This window comes from Rhipicephalus microplus, chromosome 1, assembly GCF_043290135.1.
Source record: "Rhipicephalus microplus isolate Deutch F79 chromosome 1, USDA_Rmic, whole genome shotgun sequence".
Taxonomy (NCBI): domain Eukaryota; kingdom Metazoa; phylum Arthropoda; class Arachnida; order Ixodida; family Ixodidae; genus Rhipicephalus; species Rhipicephalus microplus.
This window is the reverse complement of record NC_134700.1, coordinates 15,265,489-15,283,455: the sequence shown is the minus strand read 5'-3', so window position 1 is coordinate 15,283,455 and position 17,967 is coordinate 15,265,489. Positions and strand designations below refer to the sequence as shown.

At 45.4% G+C, this 17,967-nt stretch overlaps 1 protein-coding gene across 4 annotated transcripts in view; it reads right to left on the bottom strand.

Moving 5' to 3' along the window:
* LOC119178056 (uncharacterized) overlaps positions 1-17,967 on the bottom strand; it is a 697,593-nt gene that overhangs the window by 449,184 nt on the left and 230,442 nt on the right. For all 4 annotated transcript variants that reach the window (XM_075887501.1, XM_075887516.1, XM_075887508.1 and 1 more), the window contains one exon: positions 8,321-8,594. In XM_075887501.1, coding sequence (XP_075743616.1) covers positions 8,321-8,594 — 274 coding nt within the window. The remainder of the gene's footprint in view (positions 1-8,320; positions 8,595-17,967) is intronic.

The window sequence follows — 17,967 nt, the reverse complement described above, 5'->3', positions numbered from 1 at the left end:
CAATGAACACGATAGCAAGAAATTGTTATGTTACAAAAATTAAAGCTGGCACTGTTTTGAATCCGATGTCACAGAACTCCTACAAAACGCCGGTGTGAGCAAATACTTCGAATTTTTCGATATTGCTATATCCAGGTTTAACTGTATTACAATGATAAATGAGCCTGTCATAACTAGGGGTGTGCAAATATTCCAAGTTTCAAATATTTTTCCAATTGTGTTTGATATTCGATTCGATTTGCACCAAAATTTTACTATTCGAGCTTCCCAAAGACAAATACAGTCTATGTCTTATTCGAAACTGCATGTTTATGTGTGTGTATATAAATGCATGCACAAAATAAAAAATGTTCAAGGGGAAGGATTACAGCAGCTTAATTTGAGAATGAGTAGCACTACGACTTGCACAGAAAACAAGCATATGCCAAGAATACGATGCTCACAAGTAACGCAACAACTTTCCTAAAGCGCTTTCACATGTAAACGAAAATATACTCCATGTTTAGAGAAGCCCGAATATTGATAAGAATTCGCACAGGCTACATAATGCTGTACTCACAGAAGAGAATTATTTCGTCGCGAGCGAATTCACTATAACAAACTACCACAGTGTCCGTCACCTTCTTTTCAGTGCATAAGTTTCCGATTTGCGCCGCTCTTCGTCGCATGCCGTCTGCTTCCTTCTGGAATTGATAGAAAGATACGTTGGAATCTTTACACCGCAATGCCACGTATTGCAGCACACTTCAATCGCCTTTGGACATCCCTTTGTTCTTCATAGGGCTCGCTTGTGCGGCATTACGAAAATAAAGGAGCTATGCGGCCGCTTCTCAACAGGCGTAACATGGATCACATATCTCCTTTCAACGCTGACCCTGTTAACGTCCTTTCCAAGCGCAGCCGCTAGGTGGCGAGTGCTCAGTTGGAATCGTGAATCAGCAGTGGCCCCGCCAGGTTTTCAATGTTTTTTTCAATCCACCACAATCTCGTATTGTGGCAAAGCTGCCTTAGGGCTCTATTAGGGTCGCCAATGTATTCACTCAAAAAACACTGATTCCAACATGGAGATGATAGAGGAGAAAAAGGTGGAATCTCAATTAAAGCTGCTCTAGATCTGAAATTTGGGCAAGTCCAAAATATTGGCAACCGAAATTTCAGGTGTTTTTATATATTGGTATCGATGAGGCAGATTTGAAACTATAAACTCGTAAGCAGCATACCCTTGTTCACCACATCAGTTGGGCATTCGCAGAAGTTGAAAGAGGCATAGAGGCTGAGAAAATAGCATGCTTAGGTAATTTTACCATGCAAACAGTGTTCGGCAACACTTCAATTGCACCAAAACTTCTACAGCTTCTGCATTGCCTCATCCTTGATAAAGAAAAACTGGGGAATACCATCCTTCCAGCTTTTCATCAAACTAGCCAAAAGACACTTTCATGTTCCCTTCTAATAAGAATATGCTCGAAATTCTCTTCAACTTTCTTCTGCGATTTCATTTGACATATTTCCTAAATACTTTAGAAATATTCAAACACTATTTCAGAAATATTGCATTCAATTCGCATTGAAACCTAAATATTCGAACTTGCTTCACACAAAAAATTGCACTCTTCACACAGCTCTAGTCATAAACCAGCTAACTTGCACAATAGTTCTTGTTTTTTAAGTGAAACAAAGCACAGTGCAAATGTCTTTTTTGTTGTTGTTGTTGTTGTTAGAAAAAAGTGGAATCAAGTTTGAATGGTGGCAGCATTTGACTTTTTGTGGAAAGTTTTAAACTGCACTAAGAGCATATAAGCCGCATAACAAACTTCTAAATAAAAAAAATGGTGAATCAATGTGTGAGTAATTTGTTCATTCAACTTTGGAGTGAGAGACCTTGCGGCAGCGCGAACTTCTCCAAGGTACGAGATGTATTCATGACATAGCACCCCTCCACTGCAGCGTAAGCACCTTTACAGGGGGGGGCAAGTTACACAAGGACTAATACACACATACTTGTTTATTTTGAATATTTGCGCAAGCTTGGTGTCTGTTTTGTGGGGGTGCCGACATCCCCTGTAAAGTTGTTTGTGCTGCGTGGCACACGTGTCTCACCCGAAAGTCGCATTTTAGGTTACAACCACCGGGAAATAGGTCGCATTGGTTCTCGAGCAGAGATCACCGCTACTATAATCATCATTATGGTATAGCGCCAGTAATGACCCCTGGCGGAAGGCAAGCCTTAGTGGTGGGCGAGACTGAGCGAGTCTCTTCTGCGCGTGGCTGTTGCCGCAAACAGTTGTCTTCTCTAGCATGGGTCCCCGGTGCCTCGATTGTAACGCACACCCGGTTTCCACGACGAAAAAAAAAGTAAGACATTGATTTCAACCCGCACCCATTTTTCTCGTTGGCCCACACGATCACACCACTCGGGAAAAAGACTCCTTTCGGGAGCGTCTTCCGTTTAAATATGAGGTACGGGGGAAGCTTGTGCCTATCTGACGTGCAACGGAGCATTGCCGTCACTCTAGTTTTTCCGTGGCCCGATGTCAGCACGCGAACTTGCTTCGCCCCCTTCTTCTCGACGGTTGTGGTGCCAGGCATGCCGAAGTAAAGAGGCGTCTGATCGGCATTCCCGATTTGCCCAAGCAGGGAGCCGTTGTTGTGGCGCAAGTTTAGGACGAACCTCTGAAAACTGAAGCTTTTCTTCGTACTCCTCCGGCAACTTTTGGCATATGCCCCTTCGCCTTCAGAGGGAAAAGCCTTTCGTCTTCATAAAGTTAGTTAGCCAGCACCTGCTCGCTTAAAACTGGCTCCGCATTAGCCCTTTTTTATAGCCTGCACTTGGAGCAGTTCTGTCATCACGGGCCGCTGTGCCGCTCACTGCTCAATCACAAACTCGCCGAGCAGCTCTTCAATTTGCGGAAACCGACCCTGCTGTGGTCCACTGAAGCCTTTGCGTGAATCTTTGCTGTCGACAATATTCTGCTTTTGTTTCCGCCAGTCCCGCACGCACGTTTCGGGAACTCCGAATGACCACGATTCAGCCCGATTTCCGCCGTTTCGGCACACGCGATGACTTTTCTTATAAAAGCGGCATCGTGGTGCACTCGTCGAGTTTTTGGAGTCGGCCCTTCTATGCAGTCGATGCTAATACACACCAAGATGACGAACTCCTCAGCACACATACGAAGTGCCGCACATGGGAAACACATAGGCAGAAATGGCCAACGCGCCATGCCGACACACCTAGGGGGCGGCCATTTCGAAATGCCGATGGCAATAGAATGACCATATTCATTTTTTTTTCGTACTCGATTCTAATGCTCATGCGTTTTATGAACTCGCTTAACCAAAAAAAAGGTGCGCATTAGATTCGAGTAATCACGGTAGCTAGAAGTGCTGGCCATCATACCACGTGGCCGAAAAGCCCGAAGCTCCCTTTCCTAGGCCCTACTTCATTGTTTCTGTCGATTGTTTTGGAATGTACGCAGCGGGAGTATTGTAATCCAAAGCAGGCTGTTTTCTGCACATCGTCAGCGCTGCTGGCCAGAAATGCGGTTGTAAGGTCGGGCGATGCAGAAGCCTGGGACCTGCGCAACTGCCTGCAGTCTGGCGCCCTCGTGAGTGCTGGTCGCAACCGGAAGACATGTCGACACGAGGGACAGATCATCGCGCCGACGGCAACGTTGCTGCTGCGGGACCGGTACTGAGGTGAATTAGAGCCGGACAGTACAGCAGTGTCGACTAGTGGCGATGCCGTGGTGCTCGGGCATTATGAAGGGTCGTGGGTTGACTTCTTTTTTGTTAGAGCTTGTGTGGCGGTTTTCTTTTTCAGAATATGGTTTGAATTAAGGTTGAGGGGATGTGGAGGTGCCAACACACCCTGTAAAGTTGTTTGCGCTGCGTGGTTCACGTGTCCCGCCCAAAAGCCGCATTTTAGGCTACAACCACCGGGAGGTAGGTAGCGTTGGTTCGCGAGCAGTAATCACTGCTACTACCATCATCATCATGGTGTAGCGCCGGCGGTGACCCCTGCCGGAAGTCAAGCTTTGGTGGCGGGCGAGAGTAGAGCAAGTCTCTTCTGCGCGTGGCAGTTGCCGCGAAGGGTTGTCTCTAGCGTAAGTCCCTGGTGCGCGGCATCGCGTGCTGCACGTCGGGGGCCCTGGTGGTAAGTCAAGCGTTGGCGACGCCGCCTTGGGTGTGTAATTGTGTTTGTCATGTTATTGTATGTCGTGTTGTTGTGTTTGTCATGGAGTGTAAGGAATATTGTGTACGGATGTCCTAGCATGTTGATCGTAACGATTGATGTATCGATTCGGAGGACGATATCATCGTTATAAATTAGTTAAATAAATGTGTGTTGTTGTTTGGTTTGTACCGACCACATCTGCTGAGTCCGTTCACTCCAAGAGCGTGGCACTCGCTCGCCAAATCGACACCTCACAGTTTATAATTACCCTAATATTGGCCCTGTTCTCAATGTCTTCAGGTTAGATGTGTGACAACTCTACCTTATTCAGGAACCTCAATGAATGTGATTTCTTATGTGTGTTCGATGCAAACACTACACACTCACAAAGTACAGGAAGCAAACTAAACCAACCACAGTGCTATTTCGCATTTTCTTCCTTTACATCTACATAATGACTGAAAACATTCATACACAGCATCTGTTAGCTTCACTTTTGAATTTCACTGGAAAGTCCGTGGAACAGAAGACTCACTGTACGACATCTGTTTCGAATTTGGATGACTTCGTGACAGTCGTGCTTTACGTAGCCTTCACGCAAGCGGGTTATTGCTTATCCTACCTTCAGGCACAAAGGTTGCAAATCACGGTCAATGATACTGCTACATCTATGCACATGAATGGTCAGTGGAAAGTTCGTAGCGCTCGACCCAAGCAAGAGATGGCATAGCCCTGTGGAGCACCAAATGAAGAAGGTCGCAAAAAGCAGCAGGTGCCCGGGTCTGTAGTAGAACCTCATAATAACGAAGTGGGATATAACAAAGTAATAGATATAATGAAGCAATTAGAATTCCCCTTAGATTTCACATAGAGGCTCATGTATTTAAAACCTGGTTTTAATGAAGCAAACATTTTTTCACACTGGATATAATGAAGCATTCTTCGCCCAAAATGAGCATTTACTGATCGTTTTGATATACATCAATTAAATATCTTATAGCGCACACGATTTACGCCTCATCACGGCTGCAGTAATTCAAAATTCGCGCCTTGCACTTCAGGGGAGCCACCTGCCAACACCCACGACCGTGTGTGTCAGCCGGCCTCCCCTTTCCTGTAGAATTCGATGACCCACCCGCCCATTTGACCTCCTTGTTCTCTACAGCTCCGTGCCGGGACGGCGGAGATTGTGGTTTTGTTCCCTGCAATTCGCTGTGGAAGAGCAACACTACCTTTATCAGTTTCCCCCGCTATACACGAGATGGACAGCATTAACGGCAAACGTAAGCGCAAAAATTTAACAATTGAGCAGAAGTACACAATGTTGAAAGCCGTTGAGCCTGGCATCAAGGAAAAAAAAAGTGGCTGAAGATTTTGTCAATGTTGCCAGTGGCTGCTGCAGGTGACCAGGCCCAGATTTCGTGAGACGTTCTCCTTGACGCCGGCGTTGTGCCTGACTGTGACACTTTCTGCACATACATCGGTGCCAATGCGGAAATCGTGCCCGCATTGACGGGGGTGCATGACGACAGTGACGTATGTGTCGACACCCCGGAACGTAATTTTGCTAAACCTGGCGTACCGACGGCCGCGCAAGCACTGGATGCGACAAACCTGCTGCGCCACTTCTTTGATGGTTACGATGACGGCAAGGAAGAACTCTAAATAGCTGCTGCAGCTGAAAGAGCAGTAATCCACATGACGAAGGGTCGGCAAAAGTCTATTAGGACTATTTTTCTTCGAAGTGATCTGCCAGCTGGTGTGCCGAATTTAGCAGAAATAAAGTGCATTGTTTTTCATTATTTTGCTAGTTTTTTTGCCTTCTAACGGCTGTTTTTCTCTGCGCCGCGAGTTGCTGTGATAATTGGTAGTGAGTACATTCTCTCTCGCTGGCTAACTGTCTGTAAAAATTAATATTATCTATAACAACCTAATGGTTATAGCAAAGTATTTACGGCTCCCCCTACAATTTCGTTATAACGTAGTCTGACTATAGCAGCATGAGGGATCCGGGAAGCAGCCGCTGACCTTGGTGGATGCCCAGCGACCTGTGGGGCCTTGTCACAGAAGTTACCAGTGCACCTGCCACTCTGCACTTTCTTCACGGGATGGCAGCGCCCCACAAGGCAGACTCCAGAGAGCCATGTTGTCAGTTGGCTTCTGTGTTATTGGCTTCTTTTATGGCCTGACGGCTCATAAAAGAAGCCAATAACACAGGTAGGGCTAACCTACCATGTCCTACAACGACTGGGTTACGAGGAATCAAACCAAGCAGCTTACTCAACAAAGACTAACCAATGGAAACCGTGTGACTGCTGCAAGAGCTTCAATGACAACACACATCATTGTAGTTACAGGTTGGCATCACGAACAGTAAGGACTTTCATTTAGAAAATGACTTGCATAAAGTAAGAGAGGCCACAGTGGCTATAAACTGGCCTAGGACTTGTGTTGAACCTAACTTAAAATAATGTTAGTTTTGGGTTCCACGTTCAATAAATTATTGTGTACACGTTTGATTTACGCGAATTTTGAGTAGGTTGATAATGGTTTGAAGTGTTTTGAGGTAAAGAATGTTTGTCATGCCACTTCAGTCTCCTCTCTCTCCCAATTCCATCCAACTTAAAGTGCTTGGATATATGCAAGCACTCCCGAGATAATCATGACAGTGTCATTAGTAAATTTAGGTTCGAAACGCATTTGAAGCACACAGTGACTGGCTCAAATTTTTTTGGATGAAATTCAAATAGTATACATCCTATATTATAAAGACAAATGAAGGTACTTGTCACGACTCAACTAACCTGTACACTATTTTTTTAATGAAGAGAAGGCATGTGCAAATATCATTGTATATGGTTGAAAGGAAGTGGAGGCAACTTTGAACAATGGTGAGATTAAACTTTCACTAGAATACAAGTGGTAGCCTATAAAATGTCACATTTTAAAATTTACTGTACTCAAAGCATTTAAGCTGGCATAACAAGCTTTAAACTTAAAAATGAAAGAATCAATGTGGGGGTACCATGTTCCTTTAACTTTAAGGTAAAGCTTCACAGCAGTGCTGATTTTTTTGGAAGGTTGTACTCACGGTACATCATCCCTGAACTGTGGTTAAACCACCTTTACAGGAGGTAACACGTGGACTAATATACATTTATTTGTTCATTTTGCAGTGATGGAAAAGACATTTTGCTTTTTGGAGCACATTATGGAGCAGAAAAAAATTGCTATAGCTTTGAGTTGCTATTGGTGTTTTTGGAGCAGTTGCATGTTCCTAACGACTCCTAAAGTCTAAAACATCACTTAAGCATGTAATATTTATATTTATCATTAATTAAACATGCCATATGCTAGTATGCAGCTAGTATACAAGCAGTATAGTTGGCATAAATCATTGGGGGGGAGGGGGGTCTAGAAAGTCTAGACTTTTCTAGTGTTCGGGCACGGGGGGACACCGCTTGCAAGTGTCCCACTTGAGATTTAGCTTTAGCATGTGACATAATTGAGTATAGTTCAGTATAGCACAATCAACTTTCTAAAAGGCTTTTTATCTTTTACAGCATACCTGTGTTGAATGCCCCTCAGCTGTGTGAACTATGGAAATAAAAAAAAAGGTGAAAAAGAGACTGAATATAACAATGCAATTGCTCGAGCTTAGACCACATAATGTTTTTTAAAACTTTATTTGAAAGCATAATTTAATTCTTACATAAATAAAAATACAAACCATATAAAAAATACGAACTGGACATCATGGCCTGATATGTGTCACCCTTTGAAATGTTTCTGGATTTACGCCACTGAGTAGCATACTAGAATGATAGTGTAATAGCCTGCTTTTGGTTTCGCATAGGCTCACGCAATGGTCCCATTGCTCAACTTAATTCTTTTTAGTTTGCCAACATCCTTTCGGAGCAAGTTCGGAGCAGTTACAAGCAAATATTGCACTTTAGAGCAGAATGAAGCAGCATTTCTCTTTTGGAGCAGTTTGGAGCAATTGGAGCAGCACTTCCAATACTTAGAAATTTCTAACAAGTTGAACCAGAATCAAAGTGAATTGAAGTACGTTAATATTTGCTTGAACATTTGCACGAGCAAATAAATCAAACATGTCCAGCTCAGTGAACGAGTGATCCCCACCTTGGCCCCCACATGGGGAAGTGCATGGTGGATGGGAAAGGCGAGGGCCGCCACCAAGGCTGAGAAGTCGGGTTCCAGGTCACTGCCCTGGTTGACCTCGTGGCCCGACTGCAGAAAAGTGAGCAGGGAGGAGGCCAGCACTGTCCAGAGGGACGAGGCAAGAGATGGAGCCGGTGGACACCGTTCGAGGCAACTCAGCACCGACTGTGCCAGGTGCAGCCGGGAAGGGTTTTGGAGACCTAAGGTCAGCAGGCGCTGGAACAGCTGCATCACCCTGCAGGGGGTGCGGACACAAAAGACGAGGATGCCAAATGACACTTCACTGTCTCATATGCAAACTGCAACAAGGAACACCTACTTGACGTTGCGACATTGTCTAGAAATGACAACTTCTTTTTTAGATGAAGATGGCTTCTTTATGCACAAGCATGTTTCACGCACTGTACTAGCTGCTTCTACAATGATGCCCTTGTGATTTTAGAAAGACAGGTATCTGAACTAGTTGGTAAGTGTTTATTCTAAAAGACAGGGCAACAAAATACAGACAAAAGAGTCAACAAACCACTAACGCTGAGTACAGTGGTGGAAATGCCTTCTGGCATCTTGGAGCAGCCATTGGGACAAGCAAAGATTTGCTTTTGGAGTAGCTACCTGTGTTTGGAGCATGCACGGGCTTTCTATGACACACAAAAGGGGAAAAAAATTTAAATTTTACTTATTGTTTCCTCATTTCACATAATCATTTATATAGAAGCCGCAAGCCCACCAAATCAGCACAAAAATATACAATAGTAAAATTTTGTTCAGGGGCAGTGACCTAAAACAGTGAAGTATTTTGCACTGAGCTGCAGCATAGAGTTCATAGCTGCACATACACGTGCACACACACACACACACACACACATATTCAAAGCTCGTTACAATAAAACCTCGTCAATACGTACATACATGCCGAGAACCTGCTAGGAACATGGCTAACTAAGTACTAAACCTATTGTACTGAGGGTTGCTGTGCAAGCACGAAAGTGCCCAGAGAAAGGCGAACGGATTGATCGATTGATTTATTTGTAGGGTTTAACGTCCCAAAACCACCTTATGATTATGAGAGACGCCGTAGTAAAGGGTTCCGGAAATTTCGACCACTTGGGGTTCTCTAACCTGCACCCAAATACCTGTACATGGGCCTACAACATTTCTGCCTCCATTGGAAATGCAGCCGCCCCAGCTGGGATTTGATCCCGCGACCTGCGGGCCAGCAGCCGAGTACCTTAGCCACTAGACCACCGTGGCGCGGCAGAAAGGCGAATGGAAGGCGAGGAACGGAAGGCAAAGAAGACAACACCAACTAGCCCGAATAGCCGTTCTTCTTCAATGTACAAAACCTAGCATGCATTAACCACCAAGTGCATATTTGCATTTTTTTACGCATGCCATCACTGCTAGAAAAAGAATACAGTGCCACAGCAAATATGCCTAAAGTGCCCACCACGAAGCGTTTTTTTTTTTTTTTTGCCAATGTTCAGAAATGACAAACAGACAAACAGAAAAATCTTATTAGCAAGGGTGTTTGAACTGCCCCGGGGTCTCTGAACCACTGCGCAGTCCCATGCCACATCTGCACGGTCATGCCTCTCGCCGCGATGACATCGGTTGGCCGAGTCACCGCAGCAAGCTGCAACACCGGGTCCCCAGACGAGAGCAGGACCTCCCAGTCCTTGCAGCTTGAGATGGCAGGCTGTCCCTGTGGATCAGCAGGGCAGCCAAAAAGACATGGGAAAGGGTGGCGTGGGGTTCACTGCAGAGGGAACATTCAAGGGAAGTGCCACACTAGTGGGACAGCAGCTGAGGGGAAGAGACAGTGCAAGTCTCCTTAAGATTTGTTGGGAGGGCGTAAAAAAGGGATTTGGAGGAGGGCAAGTGCGACGGTTCAAACGAAGTATTTGTGTAAGCTCTACAAAAGTATGCTACTGCTCCTTCGAGAAGTTCGAATCAAGGCTGTTCTGAACCCGTGAAATGAATCCTCTGGCCTATTTATCGGCGCACTTGTTTTCGGGGTTCCCTGAATAAGAAGGCACCCACTGGAGCTCCACCATGCACAGTAAATTTTGCATGGGGGGGTGTTAAACAAGTGCCAGGCAAGGGGGGCGTATTCGCTAATAGCATAGCTGTACAGAGCAGTTTTTAAATCAGTGAAGACGTACTGTGCATCAAGTTGGGCAAAGGCAATGGCGGTCTCCTCTGCCTCCTCAGCTGTAGAGCCTGGGGTGAGGCAGTTAATGAAAGGATGGGTCAGAGTAGAGTTGTGAGAAACTGCTACAACTTTCTGCTCTGTACAAGCAGCATCTACCGACATGGCATCCTGAGCTTGTCCATGACTCCTGTCAAAGGCATTTGCGCAAGCTATGTGATGCCGAGGATGCACATTCGCGAGGAAAGGGTTTGACTATTTGAGGCATGAATGCGTCGAGGAATAGCAACACAAGTTGGCTGATTAGCGGGTATGTTTATGAAATAGAGGTGAGAATATAGCACCAGTGGCGCTAGCAAAACGTTTTAAATACTGTGCCTGAAGGGGTGCCACAACTAGCTGAAAAAGAGCGTTGTGCATGCCTGGTTCAAAGAGTTAGGCTGTGCTTATGCTACAGGGAACGTTCAGGGCTGCCTCAGTCGCTTGAAATTCTCGCACAACTGCCCGATAGCACACCAAAGAGCATTTTGAAACTACTGCAGAGTCCAGGGATCGCAGCCAACAAAGCAACTGACATAGTGATGAAACAGACAAAATCAGCTGTTCATGATAAATGTGTACTAAGATTTGCCACTTAGCGAGCACTAACACAGTTATTTAGGATGCAGTACAGTCGCAAGGAGCCGATCGTCTACTGGCTAGTTGGTGCAGCCCTTCACCTACTTGGCATACACACCGTGCTGAGCCACTTGCACTCATGCCGCTTCACATCATAAGAGATGCGGTGAGAAGCCTGCTTCGTTAACGTGACGATGCGAGCTTTCAGCAGGTGATGCTCTCTGCAGGCAATACGCTTGCTGTCTCGGTGCCCGTGACCTACAACACTCAACTTCACAACAAGTTGCTTTCCTTTCTGCAAAGCGATGCATGCTGAACACAGTCCCGCACTACAATTGAGGTGGCAACGGCTAGCGCCTCAGCACTCTCACGTAGTCGCCAGCTATTAAAAGCAGGAGAAAGATCCATCTATTCAAGCATGCGAGGGTTGGAAAGGTTATGAAAAGAAAAAAAGAATAGAACGGTAGCACATTTTGTGACGCAGAATAGCCTGGTGTGTAGATGTGTTTTCAGCTCAGGAGGAGAAGTCATGCAGCTGATGGTACCAGAGGAGTTAAAGGACACGGTGCTGAAGTTGGGACACGATGGTATTATGGCTGGTCACCAGAGCATAGAAAATACGTTAGAGAGGATTGCAGAAGAATTCTTCTGGAAAGGAGTGCAGAGCGATGTGAAGTGATATAGACAGTTTCTAAAGGAAGAGTAGGTAAGGTTCTGCTGAGTGAAATGCCGACTGTAGAGCTACCTTTTTGTAGAGTGGCTATAGATATTGTGGGGCCCATCAACCCAGTGTCTGATTAAAGAAATTTATATGTTCTGACGTTGATAGACGAGACTACCAGGTACCCTGATGCGGTATCTTTCAAAACCATAGACACTATTCAGGTAGCAGAGGCTCTGTTGAACATGTTCACAAGATATGGTACACCAAAAGAGGTACTCAGGGGTAGAGGATCGAATTTTACCTCAGAAACCATGAGAGAGGAACACAGACTGATGTCCATTGACCAGAAATTAACTACACCATATCACCCGATGGCCAACATGTTGGTGGAGCGGTTCAATGGAACACTAAAAAGTATGTATGTTAAAAAGGATGTGTAAAGAAAGGCTTGAGGACTGGGATAGATATCTGCCTGCATTGTCATTTGCATATCGAGAAGAACCACAGGCCAGTTTACGATTCTCGCACTTTGAGATGCTGTATATAAGGACGGTCAGAGGCCCAGTAACAATCTTGAAAGAATTGTGAACCAGGGAAAAGTTGGGTGGGAACTGGCTAGAAGAAACTTGCAAAATAGCCCACCAAGAATTAGAACGAGCCAAACAAAAACAAAAAACTACTATCATCATAAAACAATGTGGAGGACACTAAAAAGAGGAGATAAGTCAATGAGGGTGGCGATTTGGGCTTGTTGGTATGGTAGCATGATAACATTTGGGAACGCAGACAAAGGACACGGACAAGAGAATGCACATTCAAGACAACACAGCGCTGTGTTGTCTTGAATGTGCTTTCTCTTATCCGTGTCCTTTTTCTGCGCACCATATATTATCAAGTAGGTGATAAGGTTCTAGTACTACTACTCACGAAAAACAAGAAAATTTTATGGCAGTGAAAGGGGCTATTTCTGTAAGGCAAGCAAAAAGTGAAATGGACTACGAAATTTCAGTACTTGATCAAAAAAAGGTGTTTTCCACCAACATGCTAAAATATGAAGAGAGAATGGAGGACAAAAAGGGAGAATAGAAAGAACATGCTACTGCATTTATGATGATTTCAGAGAAGAACCGGGTAGAGGTACCTACGTATATTAGGAAAAAATATTATACAAAATTTGAGCAGTGGAGAGATCGAAAACGAAGAAACAAGTCCAATCTTTTCTAGGCTTGACAGGGTTCTATCCGAATACACACCCCATTATGCAGAAGTAGCAGAGACACTCATCGAATTGACCGGGAAGGGTGTGCACAATGTTGTGAAATGGGAGGAGGTGCATGAAATTGCATTTGAAAGGTTAAAGCGTGAAATTTTCCACTCTCCCTTCCTGTTGGTGCCGAACACGCAGAAAAAGTTTGTGCTATGCACTGATGCATTGAGTAAGGCACTAAGAGCAGTACTCCTGCAAGTGAAAGAGGGAGTTCTTCACCCTGTGTTCTTTGCAAGTAAGAAGCTGAATAGTGCGAAGCAGAATTTTTCCACTATTCAAAAAGAATGTTTGGCTTTCGTATGGGCAGTAAAAAAATATCACATACATTTATTTGGAAAGCCTTTCAAAGTGAAAACAGATCACCAATCATTAAAATATTTTAGCAAAGCAAGACAAACGAACCGAAGGGTGATAAGGTGGAGCCTGATCTTGCAGGAATATTGTGAGTATATTGCCACGTTCTATTTCTCAACTTTTGTTTTGTTATCACCCCAAAACACTACACAATTCTTAGCGCAAACCGCGCCTGCAGTTTTCGAGAAGCTTCCGGACTTTAGTAGATCATTTCGATAAGATCACGCCCACTCTGCGAACTGTACAGATTATTCTGGAACCTACGCCACCGCCAACGATAACGCTAGAACATTCGATGGCAAGAGTATAAATGCCGACGCACTTCGCCGATTGTGAGTAGTTGATCGACGGCCGACGCTCCATTCGCCGCTATCAGTCCAAGACTGCTACCGTAATCGGATTTTCCGTTCACCGGGCACAGGTTCGCCCAAATAAACACTTAAATTCAAACACAAAGTTTCCTGTCTTCGGCCACGTCACGACCCCGTGACAATATTAAGGGTTGAAAAACGGGGGAGCAGATTTTATGAGAAGAGCCATGTGAATTATGTGATAGTGTGTTAGGAGGTGCAGATTATGTGGACCTTATGTACGACCATGTGAACATTAGGTGCGACCATGAGCGAACAATGTGCGAACAATAGCAGTGATGACGCATGAACAAAAAAGTGCAGCGAGTGGTGAATAAGAGCGCGATGAAGTCAGCAGAATGTGGAAAGAAAGAAACCAACAAAAAAGAACAAGGTGCAGCCTTGCACACATCATATGGAGAACAGTAATGAGCAGTTTCTTGAGCAAAAACTCTTTGAAAAAGGGCCCAATTTTATGAGTAAAGGAGGGGCCCGAGGCGTGTACCGAACGTGGAAGTGTGGCGACGATGCACGGGGCGCAGTCACCCGAGAGCACAGGCACCAGCCCCGTAAATGCAAGAAATCGGTCGGAAAAAAGCTCGTGACACGCGACCCGAGCCTGGAGGCAAAATCCCAGAGGATGACCTGGCACTGTGCGTTGAGACGCCGAGCTGCAAAGACGTGAGAAACGAGCGTCGCTAGGGCAACAGAAGCTGTATAGCCACCCGGTTCTGAGGGGAATCAGCATGAGAGACCCAGGCGGTGGCTGTCGGCTTCGGAGGTACCAGGTGAGGCTGCCTGGAGTTGCCTCACCCTTGCACAGCACTTCCTGGTCGACTTGCAGCTCTCCCACTTCGCGGCAAGACGCAACAGCCCACACCAGTCAGCAGAGCAAACTTGCCATCAAGAGAGTCCATTATGAGGCTAAGCCTAGCCCAGCGAGGCCAAAGAAGATGATGAAGTCCGGGAAACCAGCGACAACCACGAGCGGCTCGCTAGGCGGGACCTACTGACAGCGATATTAGGAAGTTGAAGAGAAAGTCAACGGCATACTTGACAAACTTCGACACAGCAACAGAGAGAAGCCAACTTCAACTGTAAGATTGTTCGATTGTTGAGACACCATATTAGATTAAGAGCAGTGGCTAGAGCTAAGAATAGATTTCGACTGGTTTGCAGACTGTTTTGCTTGTGCTGTTATTGGGGTAATTGTGTGTCAGTGAGTGTTGGTTTCGTTTTCTATTTATTTTATTTATTTGTTCACCCACAGCCCCTTCATAGGCATTACAGTGGGGTGATACATAAAGCACATATACAAAGCAGGGAATACATAGAGAAAACACCGAAATATAATCATAACTATACTATTACATCACAACATGGTTACGCTTATACAATAACATCATGTAGGACCTGCACAAATGTAGTATTTGGACTTATGTCCACACTGTGTGCTGGTAACAGATTCCAGACTCTTATGGTATTGGGGGAAAAAGAATCGCTGTACATGGTACATTTACATGATACTTCTTTTACCTTTAAAATGTGGGTTGTGGTCCACTCTCTTGGAAACGTAGTCAGGGTCATGTAAATATTTTGTGCTGTCGATCCCAGTTCGTGAATGGTAAATGTCATGAAATAATTTTAATTGATTCATTTTGCCTTTTGATTTTTCGCCTTTTATCTTTTGGGTTGTAAAGTGTTTGTTTTTGCCACACCCGCCTTTCCCATTTCTCTCTCCCCCAATTCCATGTGATGCAAGCGCTCTTGAGTAAGTTTGTGACAATCGATGATACGTTGAATCGGCTTCGGCACCTTCTTTATTAGATCTAAAAAGCAGTTATTGGCAGATTGAAGTGGACGAAAGGGACAGTGAAAAGGCTGCTTTAATAACGCCAGAAGGTCTGTGTGAATTTAAAGCACTATCATTCGGCCTCTGCTGTGCGCCTGCAACATTCCAGCGCATGATGAACAGCGTCATCTCAGGCCTCAAATGGCAGCCGTGCTTAGTCTACCTGGACGACACTGTGGCGTTTTCAGCAACGTTTGAACAGCCCACAGTGCAACTAAGTTTGGTACTTCAGGCTATCCAGTCAGCCAGCTTGACAATTAAACCGGAAGAGTGCCAGTTTGAATTCGAGAAGCTTCATTTCCTGGGTCATGTATTCGGTGCTGAAGGTGTTGGCCTGGACCCTGACAAGATTTTGGCAATGGGGCTGTTTCCCAAGCCGAACGACAAGGAGGAGGTACGCCGATTTTGGGGTTTATGCGCTTACTACAGGCAGTTTGTGGACAATTTTTCCTAAATTGCCGAACCTCTAACAAGACTCATGAAAAAGGACGTGCCATTTATTTGGCACACGGAACAAGAGAGTGCTGTCCACGAACTAAAGAAACGTTCACAAGCCCCACCTATCCTGGCCCACTTCGACAAAACCGCTGATCAAGAGTCCATACAGATCCAAGATATCTTGGCCTAGGTGCGGTCGTGGTCCGATGGCAAAATGGAGATAAGAAAGTGATAGCATATGCTAGGTGCACCCTCTCCAAAGCTGAAGGAAATTATTCTGCGACTGAAAAAGAGTGCCTGGCAGTCACATAGGTGATCAGCAAGCTCAGCCCATACCACTACGGCAGGCCATTCCATGCCATCAGGGACCACCACTACCTCTGTCGGCTGGCGAGCTTAAAATACTCGTCGGGACGGCTTGCAAGATGAAGTCTGCAACTTCAAGAAGTGGTAGAAGAAGATAGATATTACGGTCGTATATAGGTCTGGCAGAAAACATGATCATGATGACTGCTGACCATGTTCACCAGTCAACTAGAGACATTTAGAAGAAAAGGACTTCCCACTACTTTGTGTGATAGAAATTTTAGAAATCGCTGAGCATCAATGGGCTGACACAGAACTGCTCCCGCTGATAAAGTATCTCGAAGGGCATGATGAACAAGTTCCTCGCGTATTTAAAAGATTATCCTCATTCAAGAGAAAGTCATCTTCATTCTGCCTCTGAACTAATGCACTCCACAAGAGGAATTTCGAACACAACAAGGAAAAGTTCGTGCTCGTACCATCAGCCATGAAGCCAGAAATCTTAGAAACCAGTTATGAACCGTCTGCGGGTCATTTGGGCGTCAGCCGAACATTCCCCAGAATCCGTCGGAAATATGATTGGCCCAAGTTGCTAGCGTCCATGAGGCCATACGTGAAAACATGTCGCGAGTGTCAAAGGCGCAAAAAGTCACCCCTCAAGACGGCCAGGCCTTCTCCAGCCTACAAAACCTCCTATGACTCCATTTCAACAGGTTGAAATGAACCTCCTCAAACAATATCCTATGTCGTCATCAGGAAAAAGGTGGATAATAGTTGCTACTGACTAACACGATATGCTGAAACCGGCTGCCCTGAGCAAGGATAGGCAACGGAAGTCGCGAAGTTTTTCGTTCGAACCATTGTTCTTCAACATGGAGCCCCAATCGTCATGATTACCGACGAAGAGCAGCGTTCACGTCTGAATTGATGCAGTCCTTATAACAATGACTAACATTAGTCAGAGGAAGACCACCGCATACCATTTCCAAATAAACAGATTGACCGAATGACTAAACTGCACCATTGCTGACATGCTGTCGATGTACGTTGACATTGAGCATAAAATGTAGGACGAAATCTTGCCATACACAAGCTTCGCATACAATACGGCCATGCAGAAGGCCACCCACGTCCCACCATTTCAGCTGGCCTACAGCCGCACTGTTACTACGACACTCGCCACCATATTGCCAGTAGACAACGACAATTACAAGCCATCTGAAGTTGACGACTTTCTGCAAACGGTCGAAAAAGTAGGCGAGTTGGCACGACACTGTATACAACAAAGCAATGATGCAAGCTGCGCCACAGGACAGTTGAGTACCACCAAGGCGAGCGAGTGTGGATATGGACACCAATACGACGACACGGGCTATCAGAAAAGCCCCTTTGTCAATACTTTGGTCCATATATACACTCCATGCGGGACCTGTAGGGGGCACCTTAAAAGGCACAGGCTGCGCGACTTGTGGTGTGGCGGGCGTGCAATGTTGAGAGTCGTAGCAGACAACAGCGCCTAATTGCTTTGATGGCTATGGTGGCACAAGCGCCCGTGGCCGGCGGGTTAGTGGTGCTTCAAGCAGAATTTAAAGATATCGCAGGGGGACAAT